This window comes from Mastomys coucha, unplaced genomic scaffold, assembly GCF_008632895.1.
Source record: "Mastomys coucha isolate ucsf_1 unplaced genomic scaffold, UCSF_Mcou_1 pScaffold4, whole genome shotgun sequence".
Taxonomy (NCBI): Eukaryota; Metazoa; Chordata; class Mammalia; order Rodentia; family Muridae; genus Mastomys; species Mastomys coucha.
Genome location: NW_022196910.1, coordinates 18,490,220 through 18,501,230, shown reverse-complemented (window position 1 = coordinate 18,501,230; position 11,011 = coordinate 18,490,220). Strand labels below are relative to the sequence as shown.

At 49.7% G+C, this 11,011-nt stretch overlaps 1 protein-coding gene across 24 annotated transcripts in view; it reads right to left on the bottom strand.

Moving 5' to 3' along the window:
* Anks1b (ankyrin repeat and sterile alpha motif domain containing 1B) overlaps positions 1–11,011 on the bottom strand; it is a 1,082,674-nt gene continuing 1,071,663 nt past the window's right edge. For 19 of the 24 annotated variants that reach the window (XM_031349133.1, XM_031349137.1, XM_031349138.1 and 16 more), the window contains 2 exons: positions 4,013–4,180; positions 1–599 (listed from right to left, as the gene is read on the bottom strand). In XM_031349133.1, coding sequence (XP_031204993.1) covers positions 489–599; positions 4,013–4,180 — 279 coding nt within the window. In that variant the 3' untranslated portion in view covers positions 1–488. The other 5 variants (XM_031349134.1, XM_031349140.1, XM_031349155.1 and 2 more) reach the window with 3 other exon arrangements.

The following is an 11,011-nucleotide window of genomic DNA, read 5'->3' as shown; positions in this document are numbered from 1 at the left end:
TTTTTTTTTTTTTGCATGAAATTGTACTCAGTGATACAATGACTTTACAGGTGTTTTGGGGGTGGAGGTGTAGTACTGTTCTGACTTTCCCTTCCAAACGGCTGACGGTGAAAACTTACACCCAAACTGTTTAGACTTTTAGGCAGTACTGGAGACCCGCCCTCTCCCCACCCTTGAACTTTTTAAAAAGGTATTCTCCCCCCCCCAACTAAAGCAAAGCAAGTATGGGGCAGATGAGCAGTACCTCGGAGGAGGCGGTGGGAGCGGAGTTGGGGCGCCCCGCGCAGCCCCCCTCGCGCCTCTAAGGGGCGTCAAAGTCTCGCTGGCAGAAGGCTCCCTAGGGATGGCCGTCGCCCTTCCGCCCGTGACGAGGCCACGCGAGCTGGAGCAGTCTTCCTCCCGGGGCGGGTGGACACGGAGGCGCGAAGGAAAGCCTGCTGCGGGGACTGCTTGGCGAGCAAGGCACCGCGAGGACGGGGCGGCGGGTATCAGAAAATCGTGGTTTCATACTTGGTATTAATGCCCCTCTTGGCTTCTTGCCCCGGCTCCACAATCCACGGCAGATTGGCCAGAGTCTTTTGCTCAGAAGGGTCGATCTGCTTTAAAACAGAAAGGCTGATGCCCGTTATCCGGCAGCTGGGCGGCGGCGCGGCCGCGTGGGCGCCGCTGGAACCCCACCTCGGGCCCCGCTCGCCCAGCCGCGCTGCGGGGCGGCCCCGGCGGCGTCCGCGCTTTCGCACCTGTACTGCACAGCGACTCTGCAGGGGCCTGCAAGGGTGACGCGAGTGAGACCCGGCCCCGCCTCCCCGGGGCGCAGAGGCAGGGGAGCAGCGCTGGTTCCCACCCTCCCATATGGGGGGGGGGTCTGGAAAGAACCCTACAACCTCCGAGGACACGGCAGCACCCCACTCACTTGTCTGCTGCCTTTTTGAGCTCCAGCCACGCTGCCCAGGAGATGGCCTTAGGGAACCCATCCCTGTGCGAGGCCTCTGCTCCCTCCCAGTTGGTTGCCTCCTAGCTAGTGTGGTTCATGCCTTGGCTCCAATACCACTTCCTGTCTAGAAGCTGTACTTGCCACACCCTCTACAAAATGGCACCTCAACTTCTTAGCTTTCCCCTTCCCTATCTCTTCCTGATACAGACACATACCACCTGTCCACTCCCTCTTCCCCAACGGATGCCGGATGCCCGTGAAGGTGGGGTTTTGTAAACTTTATTGCTATTCAAACCTGGGAAAACTCTTGGCGGCCCAATGCAAAGCAGGCATACAATAAATAATTGTACAGTCAATAAATGCTGGTCAGACAATGAGTGCTCAGCCTGGATAAGAAAGGTACTGAGGTGGACAGAAAGCAGGGACAGATCTCAGGGGGAGGGGAAAGTGGCAGAGAGGGACGTACCGGAGCCAGAGGAAGGGGAGAGGTCAGCAACGGCCTGTCAGGCTGGGCCTTGGCAGACTCTGTCCTGGGTTTAGATGTCCTTGGGCTTTATATAAAGCCAAGCATGTCATTCCCTGGGCAGTGGCAAAGGTCTGAGCTCTGACGGGCCTCAGTTAAGCTCTTTCCCCAATGGCTTGCTCATCCTTTGGCCATCATCTACTTGGCTCTGTGAATTGGGCCGAGGAGTTTCTGGAAAGCCTGCTCAGTCTTCCTCTACCAGCCTTTTTTTTTTTTTTTTTTTGCCTGCTGGAGGCTTCAGGGCCTGAGCCTATGTTTGCCTATTGGGTTGCCTTCTGTCACGTTTTCCACAGTGTCTTCGTAGGACCGAGGGAAGGGCTTTTAGAAAGAGCACTGTGTGTTTCCTAACAGTAAACAACCAGAGCTGAGGAAAAGGGAATTCTGAAGCCTGGTGAGGGCCTGCATCCGGAGTCAGGTAGACTGTGTACTCTCCTAGTTCCCAGAGAGGGCGTCTAGATGAATATTCTATGAGCCCTTATGGCAACAAAGCCTTTGTACTCCTCTGGAAGGAGTCTGTCTATGAGGACCGCAGTAAAGCTGGAAGGAGGTGCGCGCCGTGAACAGACTTATTCAGCCCACACGAGAAGGAATACAGCAGCTTAAGTGACAATCCCCACAAACATGCTGTGCATTCCTGGACACTCAGAAGCCTAATAATCATACTCAAAGACATATTCGTTAGGTCCACCCAAACCACCTCATGTCTTTAACCGCAGGTTTGTGGTGAGTGCTGCTGTGGCCCTGGGGTGACAGCATGTCAGTGTACTTCATGGGTGCAGATATTTTTGTGCAGGAAGAGAGGCAGAAATAAGCTCAATCAATACTACACAGAATGAAGAGGGGCTACAATGTGACCAGGCATCTACCCTGGTTTGGAAGACCTTCATGCAGCTAAAACCTGAATAATACCACGGAGTCATGCAGAATTCGGGCATCAGAGGAGGTGAAAAAGACTCCAGTGGGACTGAGCAGTACATACGCAAGGAATGGAGGGCCTGGGCATGACCGAGTGTGATGGCAGATTAGGTTTGGGATTTTTTAGGGTGCCATGTTTTTTTGGTATGTGAAGAAAGGGAGTCACTGAGAGGGGTGTGCACTGGGCTTGGATTAGAGGGGTGATGGAAGAAGTAGAGAAGGGTAGGCAGACTGGAGGTGTGTTTGAGGGGAGCAAAGATTGGTGTCTGTTCATGGGCTGGATGTGGAGGTATGGGTATAACAGCAATCGAGATGCCCTAGGAACTTTGCCGACAAGCAGCACGGTGAAGTGTTGTGTCATTTGCTGGGCTGGGGATGGGGGTGGAGAAGCAAGGATCTGCATTGGCTAAACCTGAAGGCAGAGATGCTTAGAAACAAACTGGATAGACATTTCTAGGGTTCTGGGATGTGTCAACGACTGGGCATAGGGAGCGGGGGGGTGGGTGGGCTGGGGAGGTACTGAGGCAGGAGGGTCTGGGGTAGGAGTGTACTGTGGGTTTTGAGAGGTGAAGCAGCCGCTGGTAATGAATGACCAATCAGCGGAGGCCTTCTGGGATGCAGGAGGACAATGGTCAGGGACTTGAAGAGGCCAGATGCTGAGGGATCATCCCATGGGTGCTGAGGTTACCAAGAGCAGAGACAGGAGAGGGACCCCAGAGGTGTAATCCAGAGAAGCCACATCATCCCAAGGAAGGAACCTCTCTTTGGAGGTTAAAAATGTCTATTTCCTCATGACACGGAGAGGCTGAGAGCTGATGGTGGGAGGAGGAGGAGAATGCAGCAGATGGAAAGATTGCGGGGTGAGGGGGCAACGCATTCTGGGGGCCTGCCCGGTGCCAATCCCAGAGATTCTAGGATGCAGGATGGTAGCTGGAACAGAGAGCAGATGGGAAGCTGGCTGGGAGCCTTCCAGCTTTGGGGTGTAGCTACTACCAGAGGCGGCCGCTTTGAAGTCATACCAGCCTGTTGGGACAGGATGTCTGCGGAGCCTGTGGGAGGGAGGGAAGGGAGGAAGTTCCTGGAGGGAGGCAGATGACAGGGAGGAGGGGTACCACCTTCTAACAGTTGCTAGGCGTCAGCTGTCCAGAGGGAAGGCACAGAGGCTGTGGCCCTGGCATCTCGGGGATGAGGATGCTGTGGCCTCCTGAAAGACACAGAAGCTGTGGTATCTAGCTTTTGCCAGGAGGGTACCTTGAGCCTCTGCATGTCTCTCTGGAGGGCAGAGGCTTGCCCCCTGATTGAATGGCAGGCAAGGCCTCAGAGAAGGCTGCCTCCACACTTTCCTAGGCCTTCTGGTGAGCTGGGTCAAAACCAGAAGCAGCAGCTAGTGATCCTAGCTCTTGCAAGGCTATTGCTGCAGGTGGCAGAGAAAATACAGTTTTTCTCCATGTTACCTTTGGGTTCTGGGGAGAGGATTCTTTGAGCCTGCAGGAATGATGGTCACATGCCAGCAGGAGACCACGGGAAAGGACAGGGGAGGGCAGGCTGGATTCTAAAGGCCTCCCTCACCGTACCAGGTCCTGTTCGAATCCCCCTTCCCTCTGGTTGCAGGCTTAGAGATGTCTCTATCTTGTACTTACCACTGACTTTCGAATGCTAACTCGGGGCTTTGGGATGGGTTTCGAGGGCTTGTTCTCAAAGCTTTCTGGAAGCGTGGAGGAATGGCCCCCTTTTCTTGCTTGTAGAGCTAGCTGGTAAGCGACCTCAAATGCCTGTCCCAGCGTTAGGATGATTTCATAGGCTAAATTCTGCAAGAGAAAACAAACAGACAATAAAAACAGTTACTATAGGCGCACAGAGGGTCAGAGGGAATGGATGGCTGAGGAACAGCTTGGACTCTGAACTACCTCACCGGCAGCTGCAGCGACTCAGGAAATCTGTTAGAACGGGGCACTCTAGACAGTAGCCACTGAGGTACATCCTTGTGTGGAGCCAGGCTGCCAGACCTCTCCCATTAACTCCTTATAAGCAGAGTCCTCATGCAGCCCACCAGCCCCGGTGCTCCTCCAGGTGCAGCTCGCTTGTGGGCTTGTGGGTGGCTTCTGTGCTCATGAGACTTGGATGGGGAAAGAGGTTAGTAGCAGTGTTTGGAGCACCCCAGTCAAGCCTGCAAAGATGATCCCACACGCTCCCTGGGAGGTGTTCCTGAGAACTTTGGGTCTTTTTTACCTCAAACATCTGTGATTCAGTGAATATATAAGAAACACAATCAGAATCTAATTTAGGCTGGGGGGGGAAAGGCATTAGTCATGCTGGTATGGAGTCTCACAGTTGCAGCATCGAGCATGCAAACATTATTCAAACAGAGCTAATTATCTGTCTATTTCTTGAGGTTTTTGCATTCCCCACGGGTTCACACTCTGTACTTTATCATCAAATCACCAAGAGACGAGAGTTTGTCAGGCCAGGATACCCTACCAAACCTTCTCTGGGACGTACGTCCTTTGCACAGACCAGTTCTCTCCCAGGGTTGTTCCTGCTGTTCTTCACATACTAATTTCTGTCTTCTGCTTTCTCTCCTACATACAGCTTCCCCTTTTCTCCTCCTACAGGGACAACATGACATTAGCCTGCTCAAAGGCGGGATCTGAGCCACAACATCTTTACATCAGAAAGCATCACAGAAGCGGGTGCCTACTGGTCTGCCCGGGGATTGAACTTGTGGCCTCATGCATGCTTAACAAATGTCCTACATTGAGCTACACTGTCAGCCTGAGAATGTTCTGAGTGTTGCTGCACGGGCTAAGAACAGCCACTGTCTGTGTCAAGTTTTTCATTCTGTGACCATCCCTACAGTATCTCTCTATGGTTTCTTTCAAAAAAATGTAGGTAGCAAGCACCCTGCTTCTGCTGAAAGTATACTATATTTTCCTCTTCTTATCATTCCCCACTCCTTCCCAGCATGCTTTGAGAAGTGTTAGGGACTCCTGTTGTCCTCAGCACTCAGTGAGGATGGATGACATGAGGTGCAGTTTCACCAAGTCTGGACCAACCGGACTTTAGGTCAAAGCCCCATCAAGTGTCCTGGTCTTGGACCCAAGTGGGGTGAAGTCTATGATCTTGAGAGCTGGTGGGACAGAGGGTGAGTTAATCTCTGTGCTCCTCTCAGACCGATGATCCTGTCATCCTGTCCCTTGCATAGCCAGGCCAGGAACATCCCCACGGGGAACACTAAGCCATGTTTGCCTCCAAGGATGAGTCAGACAAGTAAATTAGCAACACATCAACAAATGATAGTGGAGGAGGACTGGGAGGCAGCTCTGACCATCACTGCACAAAGGGGGCTGAGCCCTTTCCTCTGCCTACACTCAGCCTACATGGTGCACATGTCATTGGCAGCTTTGCCTCAGGGTGGGGGGGGCAGGGTCTGTGGAAGTCCATCTGGGCTTCTGACCTCCCTGGTGTCAGAACCGTGCAGTTCTTGGTCTTGTTCATCCTTTCTGGGAAGGTGGCTGATGCCCCACATGGAGCAGATGCTTGTATTCTGGCTCTGGTGAGAAGCTAGCAGGCAGCCTCTGCATGCAGGAGCAGCGAGTCTAGGGCACAGATTCCTTCAGCCCTAGCCTCAGACAGTTTCCTGAGAGTAAGAGCTGTGTGAGACCACAGTGTCTTCACATGGACACTGCTGCTCCTTTGAGTGGCTGAGGCTTTCAGATGGTTACTATGGTTACTATGGGAAACCAAAAGCTTCTACATGAGACGAGGTTAGATGCTTTGTCCTCTCTTTTTAAACGAGTGACTGGAGGTAGGAAAGTCTCCAAGGAAGGAGACCAAACCACCTACCTGCAACTGGCTTTGAACTTGTGGCAGTCATCCTGCCTCAGCCTTCCCAGAGCTGGGATGACAGGTGGCATGCTTCTCCCATCTCTTTTCTCTGTCTCCCTCTCCCTCCCTCTCTCCTTCCCTCCCTCTCTTCCTTCCTCCCTCTCTCTTTCCCTCCCTCTCCCTCCCTTTCTCTCCCCTCTTTCCCCTTCTCTAAGACAGGGTTTCTCTGAGTATCCATGGCTGTTCTGGACCTAGCTCTGTAGACCACACTGACCTCAAACTCACAGAGATCTGCCTGTCTTTGCTTCCCAAGTGCTGGGATTAAAGGTGTGTGCATTAGCACATTTTTTTTTTTTTTTTTTAAACAGAATGCTTTAGAATATTCTTCTTTTGTTATCTGGGAAGAGCTGTGCTGTTACCTTTCTGTCTTTTCTGTAGCCTTAATGTTTTAAACATGGATGCTGGATGGGAGGGAGGGAGGGGCCCCTGGGCACTGAGACCTGCAGTGAGGGCTGCACTATTTGTCTCAGTGTACCAGGACCTGCAGGGAACAGGTGCTGTCACAGAGGACCTGAGGGCATTCCATCCATCTTCCCTCTGTTCCTCTATCCACCCCTCCCTCTCTTCCTTTTTGCTTTCTGCCTCCTTCTCTCTCTTTCTCTCCCTCTCTTCCTCCCTCTCTTCCTTCCTTCTTTCCTTCCTTCTCTCCTTCTTTCCTCCTTTTTCTCCACGGACGAAGCCAGGGCCCTGAGCAGGCAGACGCTCCTGCCATCTCACCTCACCCTGACTGAGAATATACCATCCAGTGTATTTGCTGTAGGATCATTCTGCCTGCCTCTGCTGTGTCAGCCCCACTATGAGCAATGGAAGGAGAATGGTTCTCTCGAGAGCTGGACACTGTAAGGTCAACATAGAAAGCCATATTGTAGCAGGACTTAATTACACATTAAGTATATTCATTATATTAATACATTAATTACCATGAGTAATAAGAAGGCAATTTTACTGTTGTACAGATGGGAGGAGTCCCACAGCCTCTGCCTGGCCCTCTTGTAGTACTTGCTCTGGGTGTCGGTACTGTGTGAAGTCTCACCACTCTGAGGCCAATATGTTTGGATGCTGAGAGAGCTGGGGGAGGGGCTGCCTGCTAAGGCCTGAGGCTGGATCAGTCCAGCCACCTCACATTTCCAGCCTTGCTCTTATACATAGGCCTTATGGTGCCATCCAGCATGAAGTACATGGAGGAACCTCAAGGCCTAGGCAGACCATAAGCTAAGCAGCTACAACTGTCCAAGCTGGCCCAAACGGAGACCCCAGATATGGTGTGGCAAAGAGCAGAACCTCAGAATTATGGATTGAATTATGGGCTCACAGCACCATGAGAATAATGAGCAGATACTGCTTTTATGCTCTTAGTTTGTATGGTGCTTATTACATGATCGATAGCTGATCACCATAAATGGCAAAGGAAGGCTGGCTGAGCCCTCCCTGGCTCAGGCAGTATATGAAGCGGAGCCCCCAGTCTCTGAGCTGTGGTGGATAGTGCTTGGCATGGGAGTCCAATCCTGGATTCATCCCACCCTATCCGTGGCTACCACAAAATTGAGGTCTGGGGTCCAGTCCTGTCAAAGGTCACAGTTATTCCTTCCCATGTTTCAAACCTTTGAAATCAGCATGGCTAGGCTCATCTTGTGTTATTGTCACCTATGGGCATAAACTGGAATTCTTTTAGGTTTGTATTTGTTACCTCGGATAATGCTAAGTAGTTGTGACCTAGGCTCCTTCTGCATCTTTGTAGCTTATGAAAAGACAGTCACCTGGGGCTGAGGATATAGCTCAGTGGTAGAATGATTAGCTAGCGCATTCTAGGCCGAAGGTTCAATCTCCAGGTTAAGTGTCCACCATAAGTCTCTAGGGACACATGGCAAATGTCTTTAAATGTTTTCTACTTTACCGTAACATGCATGTGCATTGTATATTTTGTGTGGTCTTGGGGTTAATTATTGGAAGGTGCTTACTCTGACCCTCAGTTTTCTTATCATACATAACTATCTATCTTAATGGATCATTTGAAACTCACTAACAATATTGAACCCAATGGCAGTAAGGGCCAATGTGTATTATTATTTACTATGTGCCACATGGCATGAAAAGTGCTTTATCATTTAGAATAAAGGCAGGGTGTCCCAATTCTGTGGGGACAAAGATGGGGTACATATAAAAAAAAATCACCCAGGAGAGCCAGGACTATACAGAGAAACCCTGTCTCAAACAACAACAACAACAACATCACACCTTCCCTTCCTTTTTCTCTTTCCTAAGGACCCCCATATGTAGATGAGAAACTTAAGGGGCCATCATCTCAAGTATGAAGTCTAATGGTACTCAGTAGATGCAAACTTATTTCTCTTTTGCAAACTGGGGGTGTAGAGGTCACTGGTATTAACTGTGGGTTCTTCTAGGCAGCCAGGGATGCAGCTTAACATCATCAGATGTTTACTGAGCTTCTTGTGGCTATGTTCCTGATCCCTGGCCCGTGTCTAACCTATAATGCTCATCCAATGACGTAGGGGCCAAAGGTCCCACTAAGCTTCTTATCAGCAACAAAGGAAGATCACAGAGAAACAAAGAAATGTACCCCACTGCCCCGCACCCCAGGCCTGGGGCTGACCTTGCACATCTTCCCTTTTGATTGTAGAAAAACTGTATCATAGATTGTAGGCAGTCTCCCCGCTCCCCCTTCCCCGCCCTGGAAAAGTCCTGGTGCCTAGGGAATGGAACATGTAAGTAAGTGCTCTCCAGGAATTCTCCACTTAGCTTGAAAATGTTAGGTTCAAGGGTTTGATGACACTGTGTCTAAGAGTATTCATTATGATGTATAAAAATTTCATCAATATCTCATATAGCACACGGTGCCATGCAGTGGAATACTGGGTAGCCATTTAAGATGAAAACTGGGGAGAGAGTGCGGGGTAGGAGCTGGAGAGATGGCTCAGCAGTTAAGAGCACAGGCCGCTCTTCCAGAGGTCCTGAGTTCAATTCTCAGAAACCACATGGTGGCTCACAACCATCTGTAATAGAATCTGATGCCTCTTGTTTATGCAGGTGTACATGCAGATAGAGCATGCATATACATACAATAAACAAATCTTTTTTTTTTTTTTTTTTTAAGATGAAAACTGAATCACTGAAAAGAACTCGTTAGAAGGCTATGTAAAAGCTGGGCCTGCTGGTGCACACCTGTAATCCTGAGTGCTCAGGAAACAGAGGCATGAAGGTCCCAAGTTCTAGGACAGCCTGGGTTATATAGTGGGATCATGTCTTAGAGTATGTAGAAACATATGCATAGAAAACACATATATCTTGAAACATTAACACTAGCTATCATGGCTGTTAAGCTTGTGGAAGGCCCCTCTCTCTTTCTGTCTCTCTCTCTCTCCTTCCTTCCCTCCCTCCCTCCCTCATCCTTTCTCCATCCTCCTCTCCATCTGCAAATGCCAAGGATCACACTTGCACTGCCTTGCACCTGCTAGGCAGGTGTTCTATCACTGAGCTACACCCCCACCATGGATGACTTTACTTAAACTTCCTTTTGTGTTTTGAACTTCATTTAAATGAAGATGAATAATTTTTCAATTGTAACATTTTTCTATTTTGATGTTCAAACTCATCCTATTAATTCCTCATGCTTCCCCCTGGGGCTCTAGGCCCTCCTCCTCCTCCTTTGGCTGAGAACACTGGGAATGATTTTCCAGCATGATCCGGGACTTGTGTGCAGGTGTTCTTCTGGCTCAGCTCCATGTACCAGCAGGTGGGCCATTCTGAATCTTGCTTGGACTCCTCGGTTTTCACATTGGATTTCAATTCTAACATCTGCTGGGTTGAATTTGAAAATACCCAGTACTTACTGTAATATGAAGCCTCCCAAGACTCTTCTCCAAGCACAAAAAGAGTCAAATCACCTTTGGTCTAACTTTTGTCAAGCCCCACTGAGAAAATGTCGCTCTGTGGACCTTCATCTGCGGATACTCTGTCTGTCCACTCTCATAGTTGTGCAGGGTTGAAGCAAAGCACCAACTCTGACCACTGTGAGCTTGGGCTGTGCTGCACTGTCTACATCTCAGTGAAGCATCCTCTACCTACCCTTCATTATTATTATCATCTATGTCTAAATCTTCTAAGCAACTGTTACAGGAGCATACAGTGTCCCCGAGACTAGACTCTAGATTATCAGTTCTTAACCAGTGGGTTTTGTTCCCTTTGGGGATTCCATATTAGATATCCTGCACATCAGATATTTATATTATGATTTATAACAGCAGCAAAAATTAGAGTTATGAAGTAACAACAAAATAATTTTATGGTTGGGGGTCAGCACAATGTGAGGAGCTGTATCAAAGAGTTGCAGCATTGGGAAGGTTGAGAGTCACTGCTCTGGACCGTCTGTGGACTCTGGAACCCTCACAATGTATTACACGGGCTAAATTATCACCTCCTTTCCATCTGTCAGGAACTCAGGATCAGTGACATTGATAAGATTGGACAAGTTTACACAACTCTCCCGAGGGGGTACCATCCCATCCAAGTCAATAGTGATTTCACATTTATTGTCCCCCTAAGATACCATGTTGAGGAGCATCATTGCATAGATGCTCATGGAGAATGGGTACACAATGCCACATCATGGGGACCAGGGGGAAGGACATCCTTTCTGACTTAAGCCTCACTGAGGATTTGCTTTCTGCGGGGAAGGTGAATACCTACCTTCCTTTCAGAGAAATCCTGCCATTCACCCTGACCTCCAGAAGTTCAGA